Raw genomic sequence first — 16,032 nt, forward strand, 5'->3', positions numbered from 1 at the left:
TTGGCGAGACACAGGAAAAAATTGTTTATTTTACAAAATATACATAACAAAATACACATATTGTATGCGACTAATCATGCTCTCCAAACAATGGAGAACTCAAGAGCATTAAAAGAGTTGGATAAACAGAGGGAGAGACCAGCGCGTAATAGCGAACGTGGGGGGCCTAATCCTTCCTTGGACACGCCAACACGTCACCAACACTGAGTCACTCTTCATTAATATCAAGAGAAGCGAATACACACACACACAAATAATGTACACAGAGCTCACACACATAGACTGATTCATTAACAGCTTGCTCCCAATCCTAGATTGCCAAGCAAGTGTCCAGATGGCTGGTAAAGCCGGCTCTCTCTCAACAGGACCGCATCCAACAGGAGCGCTCGCTCGCTCGCCATACGGAGCCGAAACTGAGGAGGGAGTCCGCCGTTACTCAGAGAGTGACCCAGAACAGCGGATCGAGTGTTTACAGAGCCCGCTTAAGGCTGGTGAAATGATCCCAGGACAGCAAACCGTGGAGAGAGATTTGTCAACAACAGCAGTGCTTAAACATAAGTGACTGGCATGATGCATCTGAAGCAAATGCAATGTCAAAACCAATATATTCCAACTGGTAAAGCAGAAAACCGATTAATTTTTCCACTAAAATAGTTGATTATGCTAGTGTGGAGAATAACCATTGAGTAAGTACCTATGAAAACAATCCTGCAAACAGATCCTTCCCCAAACCTTAAGCAGTCTCCACTTCAAAACTATACTTGGCAACTTGGCCCCAAACCACGTGTGGAAAACGATTGCATTTTAATGAAAACTGGGCGAAGGGAAGTGAAAATCAGTCACAAGACTAAGCTGTTTCCATTACCAAGTGCTAGAAACATCTCAGTGCTACTTGAGTCACAATGTTCCTTGTTTGCAGATGAAGTATAAAGTTGGGAAAAAGGACACAGAGAGAAAATGATCGATCTGCGCACTCCCAAAGACTAAGATGAACGGTTGGGCTGATTCCATTTCAGTGAGGAAGCCTTCACTTTCTGTATTTAGTATCCGTACTTGTCGTTAAGATGTGTCCGACCGTCACCAGACTGACCTGTTCAAAACACACACACACACACACACACACACACACACACACACACACACACACACACACACACACACACACACACACACACACACACACACACACACACACACACACACACACACACACACACACACACACACACACACACACAAAATCATATCTTAGTTTCACCCGCTTAAATGTCTAGTCAAAGAAATGCAATGCATTTAACTTACATAATTTAAAGCAAACTAATGTAGGACAGGACTTTATTTGGTTTACAATAAGGCTATTTTGTTAACATGTGTTTCCTGTATACTAGTTAACATTATCTAACAATTAAAATAGCATTCGTTAATCTTAGTTGATGTTCATTTTAACATTTACTATAAATAATATTATTTAATGGACCTGATCTAACATGAACTAACAATGAACAGCTGTATTTTTTATTAACTAAGATGATCAAAGATGAATAAATGCTGTACAAAAATGTATAGCTCATTATTAGTTAAATGTTAGTTAATTCATTAACTAATGAACCTTATATTGTAAAGTGTTACCCTTATTTCTATCCATTAGGGTCATTTATCAAGAATGTAAATAGAAACATTTCAGATTTTCTGAATCTGAAAATTTTCCCCATTTACATTCTGAAAATGTAAATAAAATCTAATATTATTCTAATATGCTGTCAACAAGAAAGGATTCACACACAAAGGATTATGGAACATAACAAAGGATATTGTACTGTCCCTTTAAAAAAAAAAAAAAAAAAAAAAAAAAAATGTGTCTTTGCTGAATAAAAGTGGATTCTGGCAGACACTGGAAATACATTTTTTTTTTTTTTTTAAGAAATAAAGAGAACCTTATCTTGTAATAACCCTGTGACTTTAAAGTAAACTCTTTGGCCAGGTATTAATGTGTTTTCCCACAATGCTAATCCTCTGAAATCTTAGAACTGTGTTTGAAATGTCCTAGGATCAAAAATCGCTGAAGATAATTTTTAGTATTCAGCGAGGGCCTGTAAACTGAGATTAAAGTGCCAAGAATGCTTGATTTTCTTGATTTCTATGTTCGGTTTCATATGAGGGCCTACAGGGATGAAGAAGGGAAGCTTTGTACCTGATGGAGGAAGCCAAACGCAGTAGTCAGGGTCGTCCTCTGGGTATTGCTTGGACATGGTCACAGGAGGCTAGAAATATATGAGGAAATATAGAAATATCAGGGCACAAGAAAACCAACTTTCAGTCCAGTTCAGTTTATTTATAAAGCACATTTAAAAACGGCCACTGGCCGACCAAAGTGCTGTACACAAAAAATAGAGCTAATAGAAATTAGTAACACAAATGTGACCCTGGACCACAAAATCAGTCTTATGGGTATTTTTTTTTAAATTGAGATTTATACATCATCTGAAAGCTGAATACATAATCTTTCCATTGATGTTAGGATATGACAATATTTGGCCGAGATACAACTATTTGTAAATCTGGAATCTGAGGGTGCAGAAATATTGAGAAAATCTGCCTTTAAAGTTGTCCATTTCTATTGGTGATTGTGCTGCATCCACTCACAAAATTAAAATTTTTATATATTTAAGGTGGGAAATTTACTAAATATCTTCATGGATCATGATCTTTACTTAATATCCTGATGGTTTTTGGCCTAAAAGAAAAATCGATAATTTTGACCCATACAATGTTTTGTTGGCTATTGCCACAAATATACCCGTGTGACTTAAGACTGGTTTTGTGATCCAAATAATAATAAACACAGTTTAAAACAGAACAATCATTATAAGCTAAAAGCAACAGAAAATAAATACGTTTTGAGACATGACTTGAAGTCGATCTAATATAAAGTGGGAGCTTGTTCCACAGTGTGGGGCCAGCCAGTTCAAAAGCTCAGTTTGCCCTTGATTTTACCCGCAGATCTAAGACTTCTAGTGGGAGAATATAAATGGAGTAGGGCGGACAGATAAGAAGGTGCTAAATCATTCAAAGATTTATACACCAGTATTAAAATTTTATATAATATTCTAAAATGTATCAGTAGCCAATGAAGGGATCTCAAATTTTCTCTTTCCATTCCGGAATCTCGCTGCAGCGTTTTGAACAATCTGTAAGAGTGCCGTTTGGGACTTTGAAACACCAAAATAAAGGGAGTTGCAATAGTCAAGGCGTGATGTACTTAGAGCATGGATCGCAGTCTCCAACGAGTGCTTGGGAAGATAAGATTTTCTCTAGAGAGCGAAGATAGAAAAAGCTAGATCCAATGACAGCACTAATTTGCCTATCGAATTTGAAGGAGCTATCTAACATCACACCGAAATTCCGTACTTGGGGAGAGATAAATAGATCTAGAGATCCAAGGTCAAGATCATGTCTTGGCCTGGTTTCTGAGGGGTCAAAAACAATAACTTCTGTTCTGAGTTCAAAAATAGGAAATTCTTGGCGAGCCAAGCTTTTTCCTCCTCAAGACATGCTGTCAAACTGTCTAGAGCACTCTTATTTTTCCTAGACAAAGGCATATAAATCTGCATGTCATCAGCATAACAGTGAAATGAGACATTGTGCTTCCTAAAAATAGAAGATTTAGGGTGCTTTCACACCTGCCTCATTTAGTTCGGTTGAATCGCACTAGAGTTCATTTTCCCCATTGGTGCGGTTCGTCTGGGCAGGCGTGAATGCAGCAATCGTACACGGGTGCGCACCAAAAGCGGGCCGAGGAGGTCTCGGTACGCTTTCAAACGAACTCTGGAGCGGTTCGTTTGTGGTGAGAACGTGATCCGACCTCGAACAGACCCAACTGCCAAAGAACTGTGCATTTTTGGACTAAACCAGCTGCCGTAGTCCACTGTGCATTATGGTATGAGGACTAATGTTTGTTGACAGTTTGCACTTTTAGCATGGCAGCTCGCGGACACACTTGGAGTTGTGAGGAGGTGCGGAGCCTCATAGAAATTTGGTCTGATGACCATATTAGGTCCCAACTTTCAAAAACTCAAAAGAACAGCGAAATCTTTTCATAGACATAGACATCTTTTCAGGGTTTCATAGACAAACTATATAATAAAATATGAACAGGGATACAATCAGCTCACGCAGTCGTCTCTCCATAGTAAAAAGCGGTGTGTTGTCTGACGGATTTTCCTCCTCTTTGTTTACTTCTGGGAGTTGTGTTGGAATTTTCCCGCATTAATTCTGACCAATCGAAGTGCAGTTATGGAAATACGTTCAAGACACATCTGGCCAATGAGTGATGTGGATGTTGTCACATGACTGCATTTTGGTTTGTTTCATCAACTCATCAACTGATTCGGATCAGAGGATCAGTGTGGTGTGAAAAATGCTACCAAGTGTCATTTTTCACCCTTGGTCTGGACCAAATGAACCGAACTACAGATGTGAAAGTGCCCATAGGGAGAATATGGGCAAGGTTCCCTAAGACAGAACCCTGAGGCTCACTGCAAGATACATTTCGGAGGGAAGAGGAGAAACGTCCCATTTTTACAGAGAAACGAAACAAAAAAGATTTGAACCAGCTTAAAGCCTCGGCCCCTAGGCCAACGCAAGACTCGAGAAACGAGAATCATATGGTCGACAGTATCAAAAGCAGAAGACAAATCTAACATTACTGAAATGACGGAAATCTCACGAATCTGTACCCATGTAAATATCATTGAGAACTCTTATAAGAGCGGTTTCTGTGCTGTGCGGAGATTTAAACCCTGACTGAAAGTTTTCAGAAATATGATTGTCATTTAAGAAGGTCTGAAGCTGTAAAAAATATATATATATTTTTCAATACCTTGGAAATAAACGGCACAATGGATATAGGACGAATGTTAAAGTTAAACTTTCAATCCAATGTTGTGAATTTAACCTAAAATTGGAGCAGCGTTTCCTTCCCATGTGTTCAAGAGAACAAAATCGTCACTTCTTGGGAAACTGGCGCAGAATATTTGTAATAAAAATTGAAGTTGCTGCAATCGGGGAAGAAACTGTGGTTCTTTTTTCCTCCATCATAAATGACGTGTGTCTCAGAGCGCCAGACGAAACTCAATAAACGCTGTCGTGTTCTCTTGGCGTTGGGACTGTTTTCTATATTAATATATATTTTAAAGTGTAATTAAGTCCAGTGACACAAAGCTGAATTTTCAGCATCATTACTCCAGTCTTCAGTGTCACATGATCCTTTAGAAATCATTCTAATATGCGGATTTGGCGGCACAGGAAACATTTCTTGTTTTTAGCAAAAGTTGTTCTCAATGTTTTTGTTGAAACCATGATAAACTTCTTTTTTCAGGATTCTTCAAAGAATATAAAGTTCAAAAGCTATTCTAGCTTGCATAGTGACCCATAACTAATCATATTAACCATGAACATCTCGTCTGACAACCAGAAAATGTCCAAATACTTTGTTCTTCTTCATTTATAACAGTATATTAGTAGTTTTATAAGTTAATATCACATTTTTTTATTTGTAAAATATTTGGCTTGATAAGTGTTCTTCTGTTTGTTTCTTTGAAATAAATGCCACTTTGTTTGATATTTTGGGGCCACTGTAGGTACAAGCCGTTCATGGTTTATTTATCACTTTAAGTAAATAATCTTTGGATGCATATCTTACGTCTTGAGGTGAGTCATTTACATAAATACTTACCCTGCTTGGGCCAATAACTTTCTTCTTTGTACTTGTCTTTGTACTCTGATCATTTGAGACATCATGGTCTACTCCTTCTGCTGGGATATGAATCATAATTTAAAACAAAGTGCATCAGATAACTGTCAACCATTATTATTCACTTAAAGGTGAAGTTAGAAGCACCAAATGCAACTGCAATCAATGGAACAATGGAAGAAACTTCACATTTATGCCACAGAATATGTGATTTTCTACCTTTTGAAGCAGAGTCACTTTTGTTTTTGTGAAGATGGGATGACTTGTATTTCTCTTTTTCATGAGATGTAACTATCTTAGCAGGCTGGTCCTCATGCTCTTCTTTCTCTAGACACACAAATAGAAATATTTTAGTAAATACATATTAGCTATGAACCTATGGATTACAGGTTAACAAATCTCAAAGGTAGACAACCAATAACAGACATTTAACTCATTTTGAGTAGCATAACACTGCCTACTTGAGGTCAGATATAGAATTACACTATACACTCTAGACTGTGAATCTAGCATTAGTAATTTTGAGTACCTAAGTACCCAGGTGTTTAGACAGAGGGTAGTTATGTCGGTCAAGGTCTAACCATTAGTGTGGTGTGCGCTGTCCGTCTCTGCTGACTGAATAACCTCCATGACACCAGCCTCAGTCTTGTTGTTTTCTTCCTCCTCCTCCTCTTCTTCTTCTTCCTCTTTCTCACCACCAGGGGGCAGTTCCTTCATATTGAAGAGCTCAGGAGGCAGATTGGCTCGCTTTGGGGGTAACGTCTGCTCATTTAGGAGAGAGAGAGAGAGAGAGAGAGAGAGAGAGAGAGAGAGAGAGAGAGAGAGAGAGAGAGAGAGAGAGAGAGAGAGAGAGAGAGAGAGAGAGAGAGAGAGAGAGAGAGAGAGAGAGAGAGAGAGAGAGAGACATTTAACTCGTTTTAATAATTTGAAGTTAATTACCTATCTATTGTTTTTATTTCAATTTGGAAAGACTCACTCCTATTGTTCCAGTCTTCAGTTTGAATTTATTCCCTCCTTTCATGGCTCCAAACATAGGTAGAGATAACTTCTTAGGTTTCTCAGAGTCCGTGGACTGACTACTGTAAAAAAACAAAAACAAATTAATAATAAAAAAATTCACACATATTAATTAAATCAATTTTATTTTTTTCTCAAATTACGTGTTTTTTGTTATGCTGTTAAAAATGTTGTTTTAATTTTTCCGTATTAATGGCGTAATTAAAGGATGTGTAATCAATTAAAATGAGCAATACTACTGCCCTTTGAAATGCGTTTTCCTTCTATTGTCTGTTTTAATTTTTCAGGATTCTTTTGTTTTGATATAATAGACATTTATTAACAAAAAACAATGGTCCACATGAATAAACTACCAATTTAATTCATCTTTTAAATCTTTTATTGTTATTATCACTTTTAAGAAGTACATTCTGCTGTAAAAAAAAAAAAAATAAATAAAAAGTAATATATCTCTTTCAGGATTTTCATCGAGTTTAAACAAACTTTTATGTTGTTGAGCTGAAGTGAAGACCTTTGAGTTTCTGTGTGTATTTGACGATAGTTTTATCAAATGAAACGTTGTGGAGTGTCCTCATATAATAAGACAGTTAAACGTGTGGTTGAGTAGTACATGCAACAGACGAAACTGTGCCGCTCATTTACTATGAGAACAGAAACTTTTCAAACACTAGTCCATATTGCGATTTGATTAAGCATAAAGCACTACTTCTGATTTCTTTATCCATATTTTGAGACATTCTGAGTTATAAAGTAAATTACGACTGGATCCTGCGATTCCATTGCCGTTTTTTCAGAAATAAAAGGGCCCTACAAAACACATAAAACTTCCACACAAATAATTAACAAAACACTGTCGCTGTGCCAGAAACAGAATGCTTCCCTACTGTATAGTACGCGAAAAACAGTACGCCATGTCTGAATACATAGTACAGGTTTCCCACACCTTGCTTAATTTCAAATCCAAGGACTTTCCAGGTCCAATACTATGGGATCAAATTCCCGCCAAATATATAGCGGTCGCGTATAAAATAATAATAAGCGTGAATCAAAAATTTAAAAACACATGTAAAAATATATTGCACAAACTGAAAAAAAGAATGCAAAATGATCAGAATAGCAAACAACGTGGTCATGGATCAAAATATAATAAGCGTGAATAAAGAAATAACAAGCATGAATAAAAACTTTAAAAACATTAAAAAAGTTTAAAAGTTATTTTGCACAAAACTTAAACTTATGGTCATGCTTTGTTAAAAAGTATGGTTTTATTACTGTGTACTTTGTGCTTTCTTGCATTTTCTGCTCATATTTTACTCTTTTGTACGCTTGTGATGTTTTTCTCTTCGCTCTTCTTTCTATGTTCTGCACTTGCTCTTCCAAATGTTGCAGTTCGAGTTTCATGTAAATTAGGGCGGGCTTAAGCGTCACCATTGGTCCACTAGTTCTAGATTGACAGATACTCCTCTAGCCAATCAATCGAAGAGGGGAGTTGACGTCACACTAATGCGACTCGTGGTACAAGCTGTTTATGTTTGTACAATTTCTTCAATTCCATTATAATATACTAAAATGTTTTTTTTTCTAATACTTTTATATACTGTTCAATTTCTTATTTGTGCTTTGATATGTGCATTTATTAAATTAATTATTTTCGCTTGGCATACCAGCGTGATTGCGTCACCGCCATAGACTGTAAAAAAATAGGTCACCGCACACATAGATATCTATGACCGCACACTTCAGTGGGTGGTGCGCGCCCGTGAAGCACTTCATTCTGAGTAAATATAACAACAAAGAAGCACTGCTGCACTCTCTTTTATTTCATTTTTCTTTAATCATTATTAGGGTTGGGTACCGAGACCCGGTGCCAATAGGGAACCGGTTCCGACGTAAACGGTAGTAACCAGACCGAATAAGAACGAAACTTTCGGTGCCTGATGTTTTTTACCGCCCCCTATAAAGGCGAGCATACACTGTGCGATGTCTGTGCGATTTCAGCAAGGAACCTACTCACACTGAACGAGTAGATCGCATGCGATGTAAAGCCAAAGCTCAGGATTTATGTGCTCACACTGTACGGTCCGAACGTCGAGCTGCGACTTGACTGCTCACACTATACGTGTGAAATATGCGCGAATCAGCGGGATAAATCCTCGTGCCGGGTTGCGCCTATGGACGATATCATGTAGCCTATCCAGAGATATTGTCAAAACAAGCATCAGCTATCAATATCAAGAAGATTTAGCATTTCCAATTTATATATTAAATTATTAGTAGGCTTGTATTATTATTATTATTATTAGGGAAGGCTACTTTTATTATTAAACTGATAGGCTATTATAATTACATAGCCACGCAACAATTTCATAGCGCATCACCGCATAACTAACGCGCTGTGAGGATAATAAAATATTAGCCTACATAGAAGCTTTACTTCTCCTCATTAAAAATTGTCTAAAACATTTAGGTCGATTACAATGAATTATACATATAATTAATTATTAACAGTCTATAATATGTCCGAACACTGCAATAATTCATCAATGAAAATTAAAAACAGCTTTATTTCCAAACATTTTTTTAATAATAAAAGAGGCAAAGTGTAGGCTACATCGCAGGTGGCTTGGAAGAAGTGGGTAATGGTTAATCCATTTTGCAACACGAACTGGAGGTAAGCAACAGTAATAGCTTTGAACTACAGAACTTAAAGATCTCCCTTTTTTCGTTAGGGTTAGGGTTAGGTTTTTTTTTTTTTTTTTTTGCTGCAGATGAAATTGTTTTCGCGCAGGCGCAGTGAGGGAAAAAACACTGAGTTTAGGGCAATCGGTTCGTAGCTCTGCTTCAACTGTGCGATATAGTCACGAGGAGCGACCAAAATTTCTAACATGCCTGAAATTCATCCGACCATCCGATTGCCGGTCGTGAGAGGTTAATCGCCTCTCTTTTCCCCCTGTACACTGCACGAACACTGCACGACAAACGACGCACGACAAAGCTGAAAATCGGCCCGACCCGAAAAAGAGTCGCACGAGTCAGAATTCGGCTCAAAATCGGACGAAAATCGCACAGTGTATAAAACATCTCGCGGCACGAATGATCCAATAATAAAACATCTCCAGTAAACCAGCAGAGCGAGCATTAATTTAGTTCGTTTGTTAAATAAGAGGCAATCTAGCGCTGAAATGCGTTTTTTAAATCAAGTGATCAAAGTGCTCGTTGCCGCTGCGATCAGTGGCGCGGATACAGTGTTTTCTCTTGTGGCTCGCGCACACTGCACTGTCACTCGGACGCGCGCTTCGTTGCGGAGATCGATCTATTTATGAGGCGCCGTCTATATGATTATGTGCGCGGAGAGTTTGTGTGTGTGTGTGTGTGTGTGTGTGTGTGTGTGTGTGTGTGTGTGCTCGCGTCTCAGATGAGTATGCGCGGAGAGTTCCGCGCGTCTCGTGTGTGTAGAGTTTGCGTGTTTGTGCGTGAGCGACTTTAGATGTGATGTTGAGCATTTCATATTAGTTTGAGCATTCAGCAGTATACATGTATGACTTAGTAGGCCTATATGTGTATGCAAGGGTTTCATATGTGCGTGAATGAAGTTTGATTTAAAGGGATACTCCACTTTAAAATGAAAATTCTGTCATCATATACTCACCCTCATGTTGTTTCAATTCTTTATGAATTTCTTTCTTCTGCTGAACAGAAAGTTTCTGGTCTCATTTACTTCCATAGTATTTTTTTTTCCTACTAGCCTATGGAAGTCAATGAGACCAGAAACTGTCTGGTTACTGACATTCTTCTAAATATCTTCCTTCCTGTTCAGCAGAAGAAAGAAATTCATACAGGTTTGAAACAACATGAGGGTGAGTATATGATGACAGAATTTTCATTTTAAAGTGGAGTATCCCTTTAAGCCCTAGACGACGCCTATCTATTCATTCTGGTGAAATCACAAAATATAATGGACACAAAGTGTCCCTGCTTGATATACAACCACTGATGAGCATAATCGTAAAAAAAAAAAAAAAAAAAAAAAAAACTACGAATGCGGATTAGAACCCAAAACCTCTGACACGCCTGACTAAAGTTCAAGTTCAGCTGCCAGTGTTCCTCTTCGGATAAGTCTAGTATTTTAATGCCAACTGCAAATCTTGCATATCAAGTATGAAGTATATCAATATCAAGTATATTTATATGAGGCTATACTGTGTGTGTTAAATATTTCTGCTCAGTGTCAGATATTTCTCTGTTTTGTAAAAGTCATAATATGAGAAGACAAAATTTTGATGTTAACTCAAGTGTTTTCGGCTACATTAGTAGCCTTTTAAACGGCACAATTTTTCATTTAATCAGAAATCAGAAAATCTTTTTCAGAAAATCAAACACACACACACACACACACACACACACACACACACACACACACACACACACACACACACACACACACACACACACACACACACAGAGGTATTATTTTTTTGATAAAGTGTGTGCGGTTTAGTTTTGTTAAGTACCGTTTCAAGAACCGTTTAAGCACCGGAACCGTTTGAAAAATACCGAGTAGGTACTGGTATCGGATAAAACCCAACCGATACCCAACCCTAATCATTATACTCCTTTTCAGGAGTGCTACACTTACAAGGGAAGACGGCAGTTCAATTTAACTTTACAAAGACTTTCAAGCAGTAAAGCTATCTGAACTCTGGACATAAATAATTAAATTCATTTTTTTGAGATACATGAGAATGTTAATGTGCACACTGGTAATTGGTGTTAAACAATATTACTTGGCTCATGATGTCAATATGTTAAGGCTGCTGTAAGCGAAACATCCTGCAATTATGAAACACTACAATTCGTTGCAAAAACTAAGTTAAAAACGGCCATTGTCTGAAGACTTCAGGACTTTGACCTGTCGCCGCTACGCATTGCCTACCTTTTTTTATTAACCTCGCCAAATTTGACAAGATTATTGAAAATGATTGTGTTACAGAGAAGATAGAGAAACCAGTTGAATTTAATACAGTGATTTATTACAAACTTACTGTGTTTACTTACATAGCTACATAATTGCATATTAGCCTACTTTAGAATTAATGTTTTAAATATAGCTTAAAATTTGAATACAGCAACATCTCCATCAGCGATAGGTAACGTTGTTTCTAGAGTGCCGCTGTCCTGCAGAGTTTAGCGTCAACTCCGATTAAAAACCTCACCTGTCTTAAATATCCTAAAGACGATGATTAGCTGGTTCAGGTGTGTTTGATTAGGGTTGGAGGAGCTAAACTCTGCACCCAGGACCAACATTACACATCCTTGTTATTGATTAAATATGAAAGTAAAACGGCCAGTAGGTGGTGGCTGCTCGGAGAAGATCGACGCTCGCGGTGCCAGGTCAAGTGCATTAGAGGTGAATGATGGATCATCAGACAGGCATTATGTAACAGGTCGTTGTTAGGATGACGAATTTAACTATACCATATTGCCAGGTATACGTATACCGGCAACAGTTTGAGTTGCAGGCACACATGCAGTTTAAAGGTGTCCTGTTGATGGTCGTCTTCCCCTGTATAACAAGTAAACATAAGTAGCCACGAGTCGCATTGGTGTGACGTCAACTCCCCTCTTCGATTGATTGGCTAGAGGAGTATCTGTCAATCTAGAACTAGTGGACCAATGGTGACGCTTAAGCCCGCCCTAATTTACATGAAACTCGAACTGCAACATTTGGAAGAGCAAGCGCAGAACATAGAAAGAAGAGCGAAGAGAAAAACATCACAAGCGTACAAAAGAGTAAAATATGAGCAGAAAATGCAAGAAAGCACAAAGTACACAGTAATAAAACCATACTTTTTAACAAAGCATGACCATAAGTTTAAGTTTTGTGCAAAATAACTTTTAATGTGTTTAAAGTTTTTATTCATGCTTGTTATTTCTTTATTCACGCTTATTTTATTTTGATCCGTGACCACGTTGTTTGCTATTCTGATCATTTTGCATTCTTTTTTTCAGTTTGTGCAATATATTTTTACATGTGTTTTTAAATTTTTGATTCACGCTTATTATTTTTTTATACGCGACCGCTATATATTTGGCGGGAATTTGATCCCATACAATACCCTCAAATTCAAGGACTTAATGTGGGGACACATTTCAAGTGAGAGCAAGGTTACATCCTTTCAGCCTATTTTTGCAATGTGTGTCTGTGAAACGTTGAGGTACATAATAGTTTCATGACTATGTGAACGTGAACGCCATGGCAACGTACAACACAAAGTATCTCACACGGGTAACACTTAACGTATCGCGTAAATGCGCGTAACTAACGTTAATCAAGCAAGCTAGTGTGCATAGGCCACAAAGTGTTGGTGAAATTACACATTAGTGGACCGGAGGGAAAAATATGGATTTTTTTCCCAGGAAACTTCTTGCACAAAATAAATTCAAGCACTTTCAAGGACCTGTATCTATGTTTGTTTATTTTCAAAAACTCAAAGGTCTTGATTTTTATTTTTTCTGTTTCACAAACTTTCAAGGATTTCAAGGACCCGTGGGAACCCTGATAGTAGATATTGAAATGCCCAGTGGATGTGGAGGGAACACCGCTCACCCGCTGGGCTGTAATGAGGGCATCTGGGTAGGTTTAGCCAGATCCGCTAGCTTGCGCAGTCTCTGACCTTCCTTCTTCAGCTCAGCAACATGTAAATGAAGCTTCTTTCTCTCCACCCCATCCAGAGCCACCTCACTCCGTACCGCGCTCATGAAAGCATCCAGAGGATCCTCTGTGGAAGAGCTGGAGCCTCCTGAACGAGGACAACAAACAGGGAGTGTCAACTCACACATGACGAAATATGGAGGAAAAGCAGACTTTCACCACCTCACCTTTCCCAGAAGAACTGAGCCTTTTCTCAGTGTCAGCCAGCTCCTTTTCAACCTTGGCCAGTTTGGCTAGCTAAGAAAGAATACATGTTACATCAATGCCAGGTGCAGCACACACAGGACATGGGTAATAATAATCACAAAATAAATATTCTTTACCAGTGATTCATACGTATCAGGACGCTCCTGAATCTTTCCGGCCTTCTTCATGCGCTCCTTCCTCTTCTTCTCCACCACACCTGTCCGGTCAAGGAACGTGTCATCATCACTGTCATAAAAATCTTCATCTTCCCAGTTCTTCTTCTTGCGTTTGCGGGACACTGTAAAGAGATACAAATAGAATGTTTGTGAGTGGGCAAGTCTATTGACCTGTCAGCATTATTACAGGGTTTTAAAGACAAATATCTAGTTCAGTCATGAAACTATATAGAGCGCAGGCTGAGAGGTCCTTTACATGCGATCTGCATGCATGGAATTTCTCATTCCGATACAATACCTTGAAAAATATTGATACTTGATCCCATTTTCAAATTATCTCATCATTTTTTTGTCCATGTCAAGTCAAGTTTATTTATATAGCGCTTTTCACAATACAGATTGTATCAAAGCAGCTTCACAGTATTAAATTAAAATAATACATCAGTGTTTGTTTCTAGTGGAAAACGTCCACGTTTGGTAATGCTGATCAATAGTATCGTTGATTGATTAATTAAATTAAATATCCCCAACTGAGCAAGCCAAAGGCAATTGAAAAGTCCATTGAAAGTCTAGGTAATCAATATTTTCAAGCTTCAAAAAGAACAAGACATATCGTAACAGTAATCCATAAGAATGGAGCGGTTTAATCCAAGTCTTATGACGAGACATGATCGCTTTATATGATGAACAGATTTTAATTTAGGCTTTTATTCACATTGATCAATTACCCTTACAATTATCTCTCCGAAATGTTTGCTCACTCAGTGTATTTGTGTTTTTACAATGGGGTAATTTTGTTTGACTTTAAGCCACTTAATGTAAAGTGGGACCATTTTTTTAAACAAATGGTTTATTGACAGCTCCATGAGTCTGAGCCCCGTCCTGAATCTGCTTTGGCGATGCCTACCAGCCTCCTGTCTCAGAAGACCTCGAGCCTCCAGGATCCGGCAGGCCTCTAAACAGCACTGGACGGCAGCGTCTTTCTTCTTCCCTGTGTGGGTCACCTCAGACATCAGCTGCCTGCCCATGGCATCATCCACCGGCAACCTAAAACACACAGAAATATATTATAAATATCCAAATAAATGTCATCAAAATTTCCAAAAAAGTGTATAGCCACTGAACACTGAGCTGGTGCTAAACTGCTATAAAACCAAAAAAGGTAGTTTGGCTAAAAATAGAGATGAAGTGATTACTTAATTCTGCAGAGCCAAGAGCCATGGCCTTTCTCTTCATATTCAAACTCTAGTTCTTCTCCTGCAATGAAAATACACAGTTAAATCCATGCATGTGACTTCACGGATGTGTGTGGTAAGGAAATGTATTACATTTAAGGGTACGTTTACACAACAACGATGCACTAAAAAACGGAAACGTTTTTCCTTTGCGTGTTTTTGAAAAGTTTAGAGTACAGACGACAACGTTATCAAAACGATCCCCGTTCACGCGGATCCACAAAAACGACTTAAAACGCTGTATTCTGCTGCCAGGCCAGGAGTTGGCGATGTCATTTCGTAAAGAAACAGATTCAGATTCAGATTATTTTATTTAATGCCATGTCAGCATTCAAAGCTATTTTCATGGCAAAAAAAATACAAATATCATATAAATACAATCAAAAACAGCAAGTCATATTAAATTAACATATGATAAAAAATCCAAAACCTTCTCAGGCATAATCTTATTAAATATGTCCTTAAGTGAAGTAACTTCATAAAAGAGCATTCTGCTTGTATTAAGTCCAGGACAATCCAATAAAATATGTTTGACAGAGAAGGGAATCTTACAAAACATACATAAAGTTGGGTCTTCACCTTTAAGCAAAAAAGCCTGGGTCAAACTTGTATGACCCATACGACATCTGGTGTAGACCACTTGATCAAGTCTAGTTTTAAGAGTGATAAGAAGTACGTTTGTTATTTCCGGATGAGTTTCATACAACTTATTATTCTTGCACATATATCCAACTCTTCTTGCCACTTATTTCATAAAGAAACACTATGTGTCTATAGACTGGCCACGTAATACGCATTGGTTTTTGTAGTTTACACAGAGACGATAACGGTATCGCTTTCAGAGTTCGCGTTTCCAGGCCCGCAAAACATGGCTGTCGTGAAAACGAATGGCTAACAGAAAAGTTTTCTGTTTTTTAGTTAAAAGTCATGTTGTGTAAACACCCCCTTAATCTA

The 16,032-nt window shown here is 38.0% G+C and overlaps 1 protein-coding gene across 7 annotated transcripts in view; it reads right to left on the reverse strand.

The window, feature by feature from the left end:
* Nucleotides 1–16,032, reverse strand: part of slc4a1ap (solute carrier family 4 member 1 adaptor protein) — a 19,427-nt gene continuing 3,395 nt past the window's right edge. For 2 of the 7 annotated variants that reach the window (XM_081347748.1, XM_081347743.1), the window contains 11 exons: nt 15,040–15,100; nt 14,751–14,890; nt 13,805–13,965; nt 13,649–13,718; nt 13,377–13,569; nt 6,729–6,831; nt 6,334–6,514; nt 5,972–6,079; nt 5,735–5,814; nt 2,192–2,261; nt 1–1,090 (listed from right to left, as the gene is read on the reverse strand). In XM_081347748.1, the coding sequence (XP_081203874.1) occupies nt 1,041–1,090; nt 2,192–2,261; nt 5,735–5,814; nt 5,972–6,079; nt 6,334–6,514; nt 6,729–6,831; nt 13,377–13,569; nt 13,649–13,718; nt 13,805–13,965; nt 14,751–14,890; nt 15,040–15,100 (1,217 nt within the window). In that variant the 3' untranslated portion in view covers nt 1–1,040. The remainder of the gene's footprint in view (nt 1,091–2,191; nt 2,262–5,734; nt 5,815–5,971; nt 6,080–6,333; nt 6,515–6,728; nt 6,832–13,376; nt 13,570–13,648; nt 13,719–13,804; nt 13,966–14,750; nt 14,891–15,039; nt 15,101–16,032) is intronic. The other 5 variants (XM_081347744.1, XM_081347749.1, XM_081347745.1 and 2 more) reach the window with 4 other exon arrangements.

Source organism: Scardinius erythrophthalmus (genome assembly GCF_964197995.2).
Source record: "Scardinius erythrophthalmus genome assembly, chromosome: 19".
NCBI lineage: Eukaryota > Metazoa > Chordata > Actinopteri > Cypriniformes > Leuciscidae > Scardinius > Scardinius erythrophthalmus.